General features: G+C 53.9%; 3 protein-coding genes and 1 non-coding gene across 4 annotated transcripts in view; 3 read left to right on the top strand and 1 right to left on the bottom strand.

The window, feature by feature from the left end:
• CPEB1 (cytoplasmic polyadenylation element binding protein 1) overlaps window positions 1-3,971 on the top strand; it is a 34,026-nt gene extending 30,055 nt beyond the window's left edge. The window contains exons 10-12 of the mRNA XM_030955263.1: window positions 1,432-1,526; window positions 1,740-1,820; window positions 2,505-3,971. Of these exons, the coding sequence (XP_030811123.1) occupies window positions 1,432-1,526; window positions 1,740-1,820; window positions 2,505-2,615 (287 nt within the window). The 3' untranslated portion in view covers window positions 2,616-3,971. The remainder of the gene's footprint in view (window positions 1-1,431; window positions 1,527-1,739; window positions 1,821-2,504) is intronic.
• Window positions 3,972-4,692: 721 nt separating this feature from the next.
• On the top strand, window positions 4,693-7,367 carry RPS17 (ribosomal protein S17). The gene is made up of 5 exons (XM_030955510.1): window positions 4,693-4,803; window positions 5,015-5,166; window positions 5,623-5,728; window positions 6,781-6,846; window positions 7,238-7,367. Exons 1-5 carry the CDS (start codon window positions 4,801-4,803, stop codon window positions 7,316-7,318), a joined length of 408 nt encoding a protein of 135 aa, XP_030811370.1. The 5' UTR covers window positions 4,693-4,800; the 3' UTR covers window positions 7,319-7,367.
• LOC115907669 lies at window positions 5,321-5,448 on the top strand. The gene has a single exon (XR_004061057.1). It is a non-coding gene; the product is annotated as a small nucleolar RNA SNORA71 (small nucleolar RNA).
• Window positions 7,368-8,044: 677 nt separating the features above from the next.
• Window positions 8,045-13,733, bottom strand: TERB2 (telomere repeat binding bouquet formation protein 2). Its single transcript, XM_030955436.1, has 7 exons — window positions 13,670-13,733; window positions 13,159-13,240; window positions 11,658-11,803; window positions 10,726-10,784; window positions 8,451-8,539; window positions 8,260-8,348; window positions 8,045-8,187 (listed from the first exon to the last, which is right to left on the bottom strand). Exons 1-7 carry the CDS (start codon window positions 13,731-13,733, stop codon window positions 8,045-8,047), a joined length of 672 nt encoding a protein of 223 aa, XP_030811296.1.
• Window positions 13,734-15,565: the final 1,832 nt, after the last annotated feature.

The following is a 15,565-nucleotide window of genomic DNA, read 5'->3' as shown; positions in this document are numbered from 1 at the left end:
TGCCCTTGGCTTGTCCTGCTGTTGGAAGATTGCCCAGGTGCCAGGCTCAGGAAGCAGATGCTGTCCAACCTCTTCTGCAGTCTGTGCTTCTCATCTCCTGGCCCTGGGGAGGCAAGAGCAGCCTTGGGAGGGCTGATAGAGCTGATGTGCTGGGGAATTGGAAGGTCCTGGATCATTCCAGAGCAGCCTGAAGTTTTGAGTATGCCTTTAGGCATTGCTGAAGGTTTCTCTGTCCTTGTTCAACGCTGTTAGTGGTTGTTGGATGCTGCTGTAGCTGCTTTTCTGTTCCCAGGGCAGGGACAGTTGTGGGTCTTAACCCATTCTTGGGCTCTTGTCACCAGAGTTGAAATGTGGCGTGTCGTGACGTGTGTACATCCCTGGAGACCTCATGGGCCAGGGGACAGCACTGAGGTGGCTGGTCTGTTGGAAAAGCCCCACAGCCTGTGCTTCAGGACCAGCTTTCCAGGCTCAGGCTGCAGCAAATCACAGATTTGGAGAGACTGTGGATCTCCTGGTGTTGCCAGGCAGTAACAGTGTCAGAGCTTGGTAGTGCAGAGCTGTCACTGCTTGGTCACTGTGCTTGGATAGCAGTCGGGCTTTTCTGGGCAAGGCTCAGGTTTAGGACATGCATGTTGTGCTGCAGAGCCCCTGAAGTGCCTTTAGGGGGACAGTCTCAAGGAGGGTGGGGATGGCAGTATGACACTTCAGGCAAATCCTCAGTGTGGCTGTGGAGGAGGTGTCACAGAACCTCCCTGTGCTGGCCCTGTGAGATCCCAGTGTGTGACCCCAACCTCCTGTGGTTCATGCAGAGCCCAGGTTGCTCCAAGTAGGCAAGATCCATCTCCCAACAGCTCGGTGGCACTTCCACCTTTAGAGCTGTCCTAAAGTCACAGCAATCAGAGCTTAGTTTTGGTAACTAAGCTGTGCCCTGGTTGGTTGTGCTGCTTGAGGGCATCTCCTGTGTCCCCAGACTGGATCCAGGCCCTCCAGCCTGTGTCCTGTGTGATGTTTGGGGAGGGGAATGGATGGGTTTTGGGTGGCACTTTGTCCTGTGTCCTTTGAGCTGTAGGGATCTGCCAATGTCAGTCCTGAAACTTAATAGACCTTGGCTGGAAGCAAGTGGTGCTGGAATGCTGCTGACCAGCAATGAGGCTGCAAAACACAAGGCTCTGGGGTGAGGGGGGGCTGGGAATAAAAGCTGCTGAGCTGTCTCAGCACTGGTGCATTTCAGGTGTAGTGTGAAGCACTCTGCTGCTGATCCTGGGAATGTGGTGCCTGGAGGAGGAGGAGGCAGGAAGAGGGCCCTGGATACCATCTCCCTGTCAAAGCTGCTTCCCTGTCTGAGTGGCACCAGGGAGGGGTGGTGCTGGCAGTGGTTCCCTCTTGATCTCTGCTGTTCCTCTCTAACCTTTGTGGTCTGGCTCGTTGCAGGGTCGGGCCGTGTCACCTTCAACAACCAGCGCAGTTACCTGAAGGCTGTGACTGCTGCATTTGTGGAGATCAAAACCACCAAGTTTACCAAGAAGGTGAGTGGGGCTGGTGGGGGCAGCCCAGGGAGGGGTGTGCATGGTGGGTGGTACTGCTGGGAGCACCGGTGCTCATGGAGCCTGCCCCACATTCCTGCTCAAGCAGTGGGAAGTGGGGCTGCTGCTCTGCCAGCCCCAGGGGAGCTGCTGGGGGTGGATTTGAGGCACCAGGGAAAGGTGCTGCTCCATGCCCACTGCCTGGTTCTCCTGCAGGTTCAGATCGACCCATACCTGGAGGACTCCATGTGCCAGGTGTGCAATGCCCAGCCTGGCCCATTCTTCTGTAGAGACCAGGTAAGGCCAGTTCTCCTGCAGCCTGTGCTCAGGGGTTTTCTTGAGGAGGAGCAGGCCCTGCTGCTGGGTTTTGGGGATATATACTGATTCTTCCCCAGTGGGCAAGATGGGGCCCAGCTGGGAGGGTGACCTTGTTTTGGAGGAGGTGCAGCCCTCCTGGGGAAGGCAATGCTGGTGCTTGCCAGGAGGTCCAGGCAGGCAATGTCCAGCTGGCTTTGAGCCACGGGTGCTGCAGATTGCTGGTGCTGTGCCAGCACTGGCACCTAGTGTGGGAGTGACTGGTGCCCCTGAGGGGAGGGGAGGCTGCTGCTCTGTGAGCCATGATGGGCTGGGGTTGGGGTGCATGAACCTGGGGTTGGGTGAGGCGCAGGAAACTCTGGCTGCAGGCAGAGGAGCTTGGCTGGGCTCTAGCAGCTTCCTGCAGAGCTGGGATGGGATATGAGCAGGGGGCAGGAATGCCATGGGAGTGATGGGAGCCCTGGCAGAGCCCCAGTGCCCAGTCCTTCATCTCCAAACCTAATCAAAAGATGGAAGCTGGGCACACCAGGCCCTCCACAGCATCGCTGCCTTTCCCCCCTGTCCAACCCACGGATCCACTGCGCTGGTGGGGGCTGCGAAACCAGGCAGGGGTGAAGGGGAGGAGTGGCTCTACTGGTGTCACCCAGCCCTGTGCTCTGCCCACAGATCTGCTTCAAGTACTTCTGCCGCTCGTGCTGGCACTGGCAGCACTCCATGGAGGTCCTGCGCCACCACCGCCCGCTGATGCGCAACCAGAAGAACCGGGACTCCAGCTAAGGGGCACCGGGCCCGGGGCTGGCACGGGCAGAGTCCTGGGAGAGCCCGCCACGAGGAGAGCGCAGCAGCGCCCGCCGGAGCCAGGCCCGGCTGGGAACGTTCTTCCTGAGGACCGATGGGGAAAAAACAAAAATCTTACATTCATGTTTGCACTTGCTGGTCTTTTTGTTTCTGCACTAATGCACAGTGAGTTTTGTTGGGGTTTGTTTGGGGGTGTTTTGAGGGGGGGAGTGCCCCTCAAGCCATTCTGCAGTTCCCAGACTTTGGTTCCTGGTTTGCTGACGAGAAGCAAAAATTGAAAACAAATAAACCCAACCAACCAAGGGCCATGTGTCGCGGAGGCGTCGCCGCAGGCGCCCCCGCCCTGGTTTTTTTATTTTTTAAAGGCGCTTTTTTACATTCCTTGCAATACTGGTGGAGAGAGCGCAGGTCTCATTGGTCATTGTTTTGCCGTTGCCATACAGTGCCTTTCCATTCATTTACCCCCACCTGGATGGTGTGACCTGGGTGTTCAGCTGGCGTTTTTTACTGTAACAACAAGGAGACTTTGCTCTTCATTTAAACCAAATCATATTTCATATTTTACGCTCGAGGGTTTTTACGAGTTCCTTTTTACACTCCTAAAAACAGTTTTTAAGTCGTTTGAAATGAGAGATTTTTTTCTTTTCCTGGCAGCTTTTAACATTATTGCAATTTGTGTCTGGGGGCTGATGGCAGGACGTTGTAAATCCAGGGGTTTGCAACGGGACAGGCCGGGCTTTTTTTTTGTTTTTGGATTTGAAACTGGACGGGATGAGGATCTCTGAGCTGCTGTATATAGTTTTAAATAGTTTGTTGCACTTTTTTAAGTTGCACTTACGGGGGGTTGATAGAGGTTTTTAATCACACAAAGTCACAGGACTTACCTTTTCTTTTGTAACAAGCTAAAAAAGGGCTGCGTTTTGGTGGACGATGAAGGTTCCTGGGAGCCCTTTCTCTTAGAGGGGACAAGTAATTTTCCTTTCCTTCCCGAGATGTTTGGAGTATCAGTGCAGTCGACTGAAATGCTGCTGCTGGGATTTGAGACCTTAATTATGCTGATCATTATTATTTTGTTACTTTCCCCTCTATTGGAAGCTGTGTGCCAAAGAACCAGTGTCATAATTTCTCCCTCTTTACTATGATTATTTTTTTTTCTTTCCTGCTGAGCTGATGTTGCATTGTTGCATATCCCAGCTGCTCTTTGTGGGGTTTTGTGAAGCTGTGTGTGAAGTCTCTACCTCATTGTAGTATATGCAGGCAAGACTGCACTCTCCTACAGACGTGTGGAGTAAGCTGTGGTGTAGTTTTTGGCACATAATAAACACGTTGCAGCAAAAAAAATATTTCTTGTGCCTTGTGTGCTTCATGGGCGATCTCTGCAGCTCGGAGGCTGTGGTGTCACTCCTGGAGGTGTGGAGGGAAGGGATGGATGTGGTTTGGGGGGATGGATGGATGGAGCTGTGAATTGTGGATGCTATTGGTGGGTGACTCAGCTGGGAGGGAGCTCTATCTGCTGGGCAATGCATTTTTAGATCCCATCTACCTGAGGTCCCTGCAGACCCCTAAGCTCCAACTGGAGCTCCCCTAATTACAACAAGAAGTTAATGAGGCTGACAGAGGGGCCTGTTCTGCCCCGTGTTCTCCCACTGTGGCAGGGAGGTGCTGCTTCTGCAGGGCTGGGAGGGGAGAGGGACGCAGGGCTCCTCTCTGTGGGGCTGGGGAGGGCCGAGTTGGACTGAGGCTGCCACAAGGGACACTTTGTGTGCCCGGTGTCCCTGGAGCAAGGCAGGCTCTGGGCTCCTTCCCTGTCCCGCAGCGGTACCTCTGCAGCAGCCTTGTGCTCACCCTTCCTCCTGTGGGTTGGGGGCTGCGAGTTTGCGGCTGCTCCGTGTTGTCTCTCGGGGCCAGCTGTGGGAGGGGCTGGTGCCGCTGGCACCGCAGCTCTCTCCAGTTCCCTTCCCGGGCTGCTCCATCCTGTTCCGGGGCGCGGGGCGCTGCGGGAGCGCCTCAGGCCGCGGCTCCGCCTCAGGCCGCTCCCGCCTCTGCTCGGCCCCGCCCGCCTTCCCGCCGCCTTCCCCTCCGTGCCGCCAGGGGGCGCGGTGAGCGCCGCTGGCTTCCGGCGCCTCCCGCCACCCTCCGCTCTTTTTCCGCGGCTGCCGCCGACATGGTGAGTCCGGGTCCCGCCATCCGCCGCCATCCTCAGGCGGGCCCGCGCTCCCGCGGCGGGGAGCGGCGGTGGGGACCGGAGGGCACCGGGGCGAGGGGCAGTGGGGGGCGGTGAGAGCCCGGGATGGCCGGGAAGGGGGGGATTGGGCAGGGGGCGCTGGGCCTGGGCTCGGCGGAGCCTGACCGGCGGCCCTGCCGCCCGCCCCGCGTAGGGACGCGTCCGGACGAAGACGGTGAAGAAGGCGGCGCGGGTGATCATCGAGAAGTATTACACACGCCTCGGGAATGACTTCCACACCAACAAGCGCGTGTGCGAGGAGATCGCCATCATCCCCAGCAAGAAGCTGCGCAACAAGATTGCGGGGTGAGGCACTGCGGGCCCGGCTGGGCTTTGGGCACCGGAGGGTCGCAGGGGGTTCGGGCACCGCGGGGCCCCGGATGGGCTTCGGGCAGCTGGGGGTGTCCCGGGGGGTTTGGGCATCGGAAGGGCCTGGGCGATTCGGGCATGGCGTGGGGGTTCCTGCATTCGAAAGTGATTACGGTCCCGCCTGTGGCCGGGTCATTGATAGTGCAGGGAGAGGAGAGCGAGAGTTTTCCCGTGTTTGGGGGGGTCTGTGTCTCCCCCAAACCCTGTTGCTGTCGGACACTTTGTCTCTGATCCTCTGGAGGTGATGGGGGATGATGCCAGGGTGAGTGGTGGGACATTGCCGGGGTGGATGGTAACAGCTGTCCTCATCCTGCTGCGATTCCGAGGTTTGGGGTGTTGGGGAAGGGTGCCGTGAACCCTGGGAAAGCCCAGGACACCCCCGTGTCCCCGCAGGTATGTCACCCACCTGATGAAGCGAATCCAGAGGGGCCCTGTCCGCGGCATCTCCATCAAACTGCAGGAGGAGGAGAGGGAGAGGAGGGACAACTACGTCCCGGAGGTGAGGCCCCAGCTTCCCCATCTTGCTGCATCCTGCCTCGCTCTATCTCCAGAAATGCTCTCAAGTTTCTTTAAAACAAACCCCCAGCCAGGAGGAGCTGAGGAGAGTTTGAATCAAGGGGGCTGAGGTGGATCCCTCCAAAGCTGCCACCTGGGACAGGAAGGACAGCTGGCTTCTCATGATTTGGTTTTCCTAACTTAAAATCTGGGAAAAAAAAATTTGATGGGAAGGAGGAGAATACTTGCAGCTGGAAACCCCAGAGGGAGGTTTTGGTAAAAACTCCTTGCCTTAATCCTCTGTTTGGCTGGGCTCAAGATCTCACCTGTCACCTGGGTGAGGTGGTCCAGGAGGGCTTCCCTTGTTCCAGGAGTGTGATCCTGTTGCTCCTAAATCCTGTAACCATCAGGCACAGCACATCTTGCCCTTTTCCCAGAACTTCCCAGTCAGCTCCTGGCAGAGCTGCTGGTTTCTGTGCTGGTACCAGACAGGGATTACAGGGAAGGAATGTCCATGCTGCAGCTGTTGGTGCAGTGTCAGCACACAAAACTTGTGCTGTTTGTGGTTTCTTAGAAAAATCCTGGTCTTACGTAGCTCTTGGGGAAGGAAACCTGTGGAGGTAGAGTTTTTGCGGTCTGGAGAGGGCTGGAGGAAGTTTTGCTGGGATTAAAGAGCAGGAGAGCACAGGTGTCCCGCAGGTGGGACTGCCTTTGTTGGCACCGTGGTGGCCTTGTGTCCCAAGGCAGCTGTGAGTGTCACTGATGACTGCCAGGACTGGTGCAGTTGAGGGTCCAACGCCAGCTCCTCAGCAGCTGTGGCCTGGAGCAGGTTGGGCCTCAGTTTCCAAAGATTTGCCCTAAACCAGGCTTTTCCCTCTACTGCCAGTAGCCTCTTGCAGTGTTCACTCAGGAAAGCTGTGTTCCACGAGGATGCTCCTGGCTCTGCTGCTGGGACTGTTCCCCACAGCAGTGGGATGAGACCAGAGTGGCTGTGGTGACATTCAGGTTGTTGTGGGGCTTTATCAATCACACTTGTTCTGTCCCCTCTGTCCCCAGGTCTCTGCCCTTGACCAGGAGATCATTGAAGTGGACCCGGACACCAAGGAAATGCTGAAGCTCCTGGTTAGTGGCCACAACTGTTCCTGCCTGGCTGCTGGCATATCCCTGGCACAGCTCCTGCTGCCCTGAGTGGCTGGATGGTGTCCAGCCCTGGGTCCCTCTGCCCTGGGTCCTGTGGGAGGATTCGTTCATACATGGCTTTTGAAGGGGCAGAGGCATGGGGCCTTTGCCACCAGCAGGGTGGGGGTGTTCCTTGCCCTCCCTTCTGATGATTCCCTCTCCAAGGAGTCAATCTCTGGAGCAGGGTGGTCTCCCCTTCTTAGGAGACCTTGGTCCACCCTTTGTGCTGCCACAGCACCTTCCCACTTCCCCACACCTCCCCAGAGGAACTTGCCTCCACTGTCAGTGGGCAGAATGCTGTGACTGATCCCATTGTTCCTGTGCTGTTTTCCAGGATTTTGGCAGCCTGTCCAACCTGCAGGTGACACAGCCTACAGTGGGAATGAACTTCAAGACGCCCCGAGGAGCGCTCTGAGTCTGTCCCTGTGTGTCGCTTTTCCAATAAACGTGAGGAAACCACCTCAGCCTTGCCTGGTCTTTAGACAACCAAGGGATGAGGGAGGGTGGGTTCTCGGGGTGCCACATTGGAGCACACAGAGGACTCAACACCTTCATGTTGATGTACCAGCATCTTTTTGTGTTCTTTCCTGGCATTTTGGGGTGTGAGGTGCAAAACTGTTATTTTAGAGGCTCTCCTGCCTTTGAGGCAGTGGGAGAACAACCATGGTGGCTCCTTGGAGCTTGTGGGAACCTGTCCTAGGTTTTCCTGTGCTTCCTCCAAGTGGACAGCCCGAGGATCAGGCTGTACCACAATAAAAGTTGTTTTTGCAACGCTATTGGTCACTTCCAAGTGCTTAAACAAAAGGGAAAAGTCTTAAAATTCTTTGATTAAATGAAAGTGAGGAGATGTCCCTCCTTGGATTGTCCCTCCAAGTAAAACTTGCTTAAACTAGTTAAAACACAGCTTAAACCACCACACACCCCACAGCCCCACAATAAAAAGAAAATATTTGTGTTTTGAGGAAAGATGTATTTATGTTTGTTGTGAAATTTAGTTTTAGTTACATAAAGAAGCAAATACTGCTATAACTGTAGCCAGTACTCAAATAACACATTGAATGTTCTGAGCTGCAGTGGGATAATTTATAAATCATTTGGCAGCTCTTCCATTGAAGTTTTTGCTGCTCCAGCCACCTGTTCCTTACCATTTCCTCTTCATTTTGGCCTTCTCACAGTAAATGCTACATTTGCTTTGAACCCAGTACACTGCATAGCCCGAGGTGCCGGGGATAAAGTCGTGGAGTTCCCCCTCGTATTTCTTCATGTCCCGTGCAGAGGCATAGCCTGTGGAGGGAGGATGGGCTCACTGAGTCCCTGCTCCATCTGCAGCAGCCCTTTCCAGGTGGATTTATTTACCTGTCACCATGTTATTTACTGGGTATTCCTGGAGGGCACGGCATGGAAATTCTCCCTGGGTAGGTGCTTCAGACTCTGTTTCTTCACTGCTGTATCAGGAGGGGGAAAATGGTGTGTGTTAGTTTCTGTGTGTTAGGATTGCTTGGAATTGGAGGTGTATCCAAATCCCACCACCTAAGATAGGAAAATACCTCTCAGCCAGGTCTAGCACTTCCTCCTCTGATTCTTCTTCACAGCTATTTCTTGCTGCTTCTGGTTCCTCTGTCGGATTTTCATTGGGCTGTGAATATCAGCACAAGAATGAGTTAAAATTGTCCCTGGGTCACCTGCAGACACCTGGGACACGCTCTGAGTGCATGAATTCTTAGGGCTTATGATTTCAAGCATAATTCAGAGTTATATTTTAAATTTAAGGGCATTCCTGCTTCAAAAGTGCTGGGAAGTTGCTTTGAGAGGAGAGTGGGCAGTGACATGGGGAAGGAAAACACCAGACCAAAGGGCTGAGCTCAGCCTGTGGCAGTTGGAGTCCCTGGAACAGCACACTGCTGGGAGACTGCATATGTCTGGGCAAGGGACAGTCCCAGTGCTGTCCCCCTCCAGATGTCATGCAGGGAGGGACACAGCACAGCAAGCACAAGGAATCAGAATCAGTGAGGTTGGAAAAGACCACCAGGTCCAACCAGTGACCAATCAGGAGCTTTCCAAGCAGACCAGAGCGCTGAGTGCCACATCCAGTCACCCTGGGCAGCCCATTCCAGTGCCTAATCATCCCTTCTGGGAAAAAAATCTTCCTGATGTGCAACATAAAACCTCTCCTGGTGCAGCTTAAGGCAGCGTCCTCTCATCCTGTGCCTTGGTCCCTGGGAGCGGTGCCTGGCCCCCACCCAGCTGCCCCCTTCTGTCAGGGCCTTGTGCACAGTCAGAAGGTCCCCCTGAGCCTTCTTTTCTCCAGGCTGAGCCCTCCCAGCTCCCTCCTGGTGCTCCAGACCCTTTCCTTGCTCAGTTCCTTCTCTGGACCTTCTCCAGCACCAAAACGTCCTTGAATTGAATTGAGGGGTCCAGAACTGGACACAGCACTCAAGCTGGGGCCTCAGCAGTGCCCAGTACAGGGGAAAAATCACTTCTGGTCCTGCTGGCCACACAGGCCAGGTGCCACTGGCATTCTTGGCCACCTGGGCTCATGTTCAGCTGCTGTTCATCAGCAATCCCAGGACCTTTCTTGCTGGGCTGCTCTCCAGCCACTCAGTCTGTAGCTCTGCAGGGGTTATTGTGGCCAAAGTGCAGGACCCAGACCTTGGCCTTGTTGGCCCTCCTACAGGTGACCCTGGTCCATTGATCCATCCTGCCCAGGTCCCTCAGCAGAGCCTTCCTAGCCTCCAGTAGAACCACACTGCCACTCAGCTTGGTGTCACCTGTCTGTCTGCCAGTGATGGACTCAGTCCCCTCATTCAGGTCTTCAGGAAAGGTGTTGAATAGGCCTGGGCCCAGCACTGATCCCTGGGGGACACCACAGGTGACCAGACACCAACTGTCCCAGCTGTGGGCTGCAGTTCTCCAGGAGATGCTGTGGGAAATGGTGTCACAGGCTTTGCTGACATCCAGATAGGCACATCCACAGCCTTTCCTTCATCCAGGTGGATCCCCTTGTCATGAAAGGAAATCAGGTTGGTCAGGTAGGACCTGCCCCTCCTAAAGCCATGCTGGCTGGGTCTGATCCCTTGGTTTTCCTGGATGTGCCAGGTGATGGCACTCGAGGTGATCTGCTCCATAACCTTCCCTGCCACTGGTCACACTGAAAGGTCTCTTAATTCCCTAGACCCTCCTTCCAGCCTTTCTTGTGGAGGGGTGTCACATTGTCCCTTGTCATCTGGGACCTCCCCAGTGAGCCAGCACTAGTGATAAATGATGGACAGCAGCCTGGCAAGCTCTTCCTCCAGCTCCCTCATCAGCCTGGGATGGATCTCATCCAGGCCCACGGACTTGTGAGCATCTAAGTGGCACAGCAGGGCAGTGACTGCCTCCTCCTGGATTTCTGGGGCTCCATTCTGCTCCCCATGCCTGTCTACCAGCTCAGGGGGCTGTTTGTCCTGATCCCACCAGTCTTAGTGCTGAAGACTGAGGCAAAGAAGGTGGTAATTACCTCAGCCTTTTCCTAGTCCTTGGTGATGGACACTGCAATAAAGAATGGAGGTTTTCCTTGGTCCTCCTTTTATATATACATATAATTTATAAAAATATTATCCTTTACAGAGGTGGCCAGATTAAGTTCTAACCGAGCTTTCACCTCTCTGATTTTCTTCTTTCTGCATGACCTAAAGACATCTTTAAATGCTTCCTGAGTTGCCTGCCCCTTTTCCCAAAAATTATATATGCTCTTTTTTCCCCCTGAAATCTTGTGCAAGCTCCCTGCTCAGCACAAGCTCGTCCTCCAGCACATACATGTGTAGTACAAATTTTTCATCTTACCTGTTCTTCAAGGGCATCTGCCTTCTCCCAAATAAACCGGCCAATCTTCCTTCTGATTTCTGACAAGAACAACAAAAGTAGTGACTGTGAAAGCACCAAAAACCAGAACTCTGGCAGTTGCTGCCAGTGTGATGCCCTGCAGGTGCCTCTAGGGACAAGCCCAAATGCAAGGTCCTGCCCCTGGGCCAGGGCAATCCCAAGCACAAATTCAGGGTTGGGCAGGGGTGAATTGAAAGCAGCCCTGAGGAGAACTTGGGGGTGTTGGTGGATGAGAAGTTCATGGATGTGAGCTTCCATGTGTCCTGGGCTGGTCCCACAGCAGGTGAGGGGAGGATTCTGGCCCTCTGGCCCTCTCAGGGGCAGCAGTGCTCCTCCAGCCCTGGAGTCCCCAACAGCAGCAGGACATGGAGCTGCTGGAGCAAGTCCAGAGGAGGCCATGGACATGCTCCAAGGACTGGAGCCCCTCTGCTCTGGAGCCAGGCTGGGAGAGCTGGGGGTGCTCACCTGGAGAGGAGAAGGCTCCAGAGACACCTCAGGGCCCCTTCCAGTGCCTGACAGGGCCCCAGGAGAGCTGGAGAGGGACTGGGGACAAGGGCCTGAAGTGCCAGGACCAAGGGGAAAGGCTTCAAACTGACAGAGGGCAGGGTTAGATGAGATATTGGGAAGAAATTCTTCCCTGTGAGGGTGGTGAGGGCCTGGCACAGGTTTCCCAGAGCAGCTGTGGCTGCCCCATCCCTGGGAATGTTCAAGGTCAAGGCATTCTGTGATAATAGATGGATCATACTCTGTCCTCTGGGAGGAAGAGCCACTCCCAAGCAGAAGGGAAAGTCCCTCCCTGCAGACAAGTAACTGTCAGTTCTAGTTTGCACCAAGGCTGTACTCATGGGGGATTTCCACGGGAAAACATCCCCAGATGATTGTTTTTGCCTGACCTTCATGCAGGCAGGCAGGGGGCAGGACGAAGTGGCCCAGAACCACCGAGGGCCTCTCTGCAGCTCGGGTGCTCGCACACACTGAGAGGTAACAGGAGTGAAAGACCGTGGCTTTGCCCTCCAGGTAACTGAGGCTCTCGTGTATGCTGGAAGAGAGAAAGAGACCCGGTTTCCAAAGAGAACCTGGAAGCAAACCAAAACGTTTAGAGGGGTGTTGTCATGAAACCTGCTCTGATTTTTTTTTTTGCCAAAAGCAGCTAATTTTCTGTGATTTTCGACCTGTGAGACTCTGCCAGTCACATCCTGGCTGCCAGCACCTCTCAGGGGCAGCCTGGAGGAGGGATCAGGGTAAATGTATTTTTAGGGATTGCACGGTCCCACTCTGCTCTTGAGGTGAAACTGCTTAGGGGAGGGCAAAGACAGGATTTTCCTACAATTATCGTTCACCACACTGGTTCCTGCTCACACAGCTGAGCAAGGAAGTGGAGGTGGAGGGTGCCCCAGCCCTCACTGTCCTCCTTCAAGAGGAATTAAATCTTGTTTGCTGGGTTTAAGGATGTGTAGAATGATTGCAATTTTCACAAGGAACTATCTAGCAATATACATTGAATATATATAGATATATTTTCAATGTATATTGAAAAAAAAATATAATTTTATATATAGTAATTGTATTTATATGTTTAAATATAGTATATATAATATGTAGTATATATACTATATATATACTACAGTATACACTCTATATAGTATAGTATACATACTATATATATATAAATAAATTATCCAGAATTCCCCTGGGGGAGCAGGCTGGTCTGGCAGCACGTTGTTGAAGAAGAAAAGCTGTTATTCTGTGTTTACTGGAATTCCCCTCACTTAGCTGGAGCAGGTGGCTGAAAGATTCCAAAATTCAAAGCCAGTTTTAAGCACTGGTCTGTTAGAGAAACTACTTAATTCAGCCTAGCAAAGCCTAAGGGAAATATCGCAGCTTCTTTCCCCATACATATGTTTACATGACTAAATAATTAATAAATACAAATACTCACTGATATTGAGGCAGTGAGAATGATCCTTAAGACTTTCCTTATATATGTACAAATGTTCCATAGATCTCTGTTGTTTTTTTTTTTCATTAAGCATTTCAGTCCTTTTCCGTCCATTTTTAACCCAGTGCTTCCTTTTAGCATTAATTCACACTGGCTTTTTAGCACCAGCTTCCTTCCTTGGGAATTGTATCACCTCTGTTTTGATTTTCCAGCAGATACTTCACAGCCAGAAAGAAACCAGCACAATTAATTTAATTTATATCACGGTTAAGCCATTCTCAACCCATGGATGGTTTTGCTCTATTCTGTAGCTCAGTGTGGGTGTGAGTTTTCCTGAGCCCACTGGGCAATGGCAGATCCGCGCCATGACTTTAAAAACACACCCTTGAATTTTACAGGATGTCAATATCCACGAAATACTTTTCACTAAATACATTAACGCCTCCTTTGCCCACCTGCGGGTGTCAGGGTGGGCAGCATCGCTGCTGAAGAGGTAGTCGGCATCCAGCCAGGGGGCCACGGTCCCGCCGCCGTCAGCTGCAGGGGACAGGGAGCCCGGTGAGCGAGGGCATCCAGGGGTTCCCACCTCGGGGTGACCCGGGGAGGGGACAGCTGCTTGTGGAGCCGCAGAGATGGGCCCCGAATGGAAGCTGTGACAACTCCCCGTGGCTGTGGGACTCCCATTGCTCCCCTGAGGGCTGGTCAGGGCTTTTCCTCAGTGTGGGCGCACCATGGATTGGCCAAACTCTTGTTCTGCCCTGTTGTGTGGGTCTCAGTCCCACAAAGGGGTGACAGGGCTGTGTCCCCACTGCTGTGCCCTGCTGAGGAATGATGGATGGGCTGTGCTCCCCTCCTAATTCCCCCTGAGCGGTGACACGGCCGTGCCGCTGCCAATTCCCCCGCGGATTCCTGCCCGCTCCGAGCCCCGGGGCTCCCCTGGACTTGGCCGTGATCTGGCCCCCTCACCCCAGAGCCCCCGCGGGCCCGGGCTGACGCTCTGCGAGAACCAAGCGCGGTGTCCGCGGAACATCGCGGCGGGAGCCGCCCGGGGAGGAGACGAGAGAGGGAACGCCCTTGAGTGGCTGGAAGGAGACAGGAACCGCCCTGAGGGGAAACGGTCGTGAGGGGCTGGAAGGAGGCAGGAACCGCCCTGAGGGGAACGGTCGTGAGGGGCTGGAAGGAGGCAGGAACCGCCCTGAGGGTAAACGAGGGCGGGAACGGCCGTGAGGGGCTGGGGGGAGGCGGGAACCGCCCTGAGGGGAAATGAGGGAGGGAACGGGCCTGAAGGGCTGGAAAGGAGGCGGGAACAGGCCTGAGGGGAGACGAGGGCGGGAGCGTCCGTAAGGGGCTCGGGAGGGAGGCGGGAGCGGCTGTGAGGGGAAGCGGTGGTGGGAAAACCCGGCAAGAGGGAGAACGGCTAAAGCTGCGCCAGAGAGCTTTAAACTGGATATTAGGGAAAGGTTCTTCCCCCACAGCATGGGCGGGCACTGGAACAGCTGCCCAGGGCAGCCCCAAGCGTGACAGAGCTCAAAGGGCACTTGGACAACACTCTGAGGCACAGGGCGGCGCTTTGGGGTGTCCCGTGCAGAGTTAGGAGTTGGACTCGATCCTTGTTTTCCTAGGACTTTTCTCAGAAAAACCCTTGCATTTTCCTGATTCCAGAAACTGCTTGCAGAAAAATTGCTTTTGTTTCATAAAGCACAAATGAGGCTTGTTTGATGCTCGAAGCTTCCCAAGATATCCCTCAGCATAACCCATCCCCTGGGAGCTGTTGCCAGCAGCAGCAGCGCAGCAAGATCCCGAGTACCTCAAAACCCCAAGGAAGCTGGATAAAACTGAGAAGGTATTTCTGGACATGGTCCTGAAATCCACAGTTAAAGGAAATCAGCCTCTGATGTGGTCACGCGTTGTTCTCCCACAGGCAGGGGATTTTTTGAGTAAACCATCAAAATGTTTCTTAAGTAGGGACAGAAAAATCCCACAGATACAATCAGGGCAGATCTTCCCAGTGCTTGAAGATGATGATGTGTCCTTTGGAGACAGGGTCACTTCACATTGCCTCCACTGAATCTTCAGTTTCTGCAGTTGTCTCCGCTCCTTTCTTAATTAGGGTGAAGCTCTCTTGGTGGAGTGGTTACCCAGCAATTATTCTGGTGCTCTTGAGGATAGGAAAGGTGGAGCTGAGGTGGTGGAAAGCACTTTGGTGGCCCTTCATGATCCAGGGGAGGAGGCCAGGACATGTTCCACAGCTCCTTGGACTTATACAGCACCCAGTGCTGCTCCACTGGGGTCTCTGGGAGAGAAGCTGAAACCTTTTCCCCTCTCCCAGGCCACCTTCTCTCACACAGGGAGCACTGCTGGGGCTGCCTGAGTGCATCTGGTGCTGCAGGCTGAGCTGTGTCCGGCTGTCCCGGGCTGACACGAGCACTGTGCACAACCCCCCCGCCATGACAGCCCCGCCTGTCCTGCCTTGAACACCCCTCTGATGAACCCAAAGGGATCCCCATAATGGGCCCCTGCCCCTCAGCAATCCACCATGTGGGTGCTGGACATGCAACAGCCTGGCTTTGCCAAATCCCTAACAAAAAAACTGGCTATAATGAAAATAGCTATGGAACAAGACAATCTCTATCTATCAAAAATCTCCAGTGTATGTTCTGTGACACCATCACAGCAAATCTTAATTTACCCAAGAAGAGACATGGGATCCTCTGAGTCACCAGGAACCCTTGATCCCATACAAGTGATCCTGGTTAAATCCATTTGGATACAATATTCCTCAAGCAATCATTCTGATTTCTTCATAAAATAAAAGTGAGCTGATGGCAGCAGCATTGGTTTTGGGTAGTGTGAATCCCCCAC

Source organism: Camarhynchus parvulus, chromosome 10 (assembly GCF_901933205.1).
Source record: "Camarhynchus parvulus chromosome 10, STF_HiC, whole genome shotgun sequence".
NCBI classification, from domain to species: Eukaryota; Metazoa; Chordata; class Aves; order Passeriformes; family Thraupidae; genus Camarhynchus; species Camarhynchus parvulus.
The sequence above is the reverse complement of the archived record's forward strand: the minus strand, read 5'-3'. Positions and strand labels throughout refer to the sequence as shown.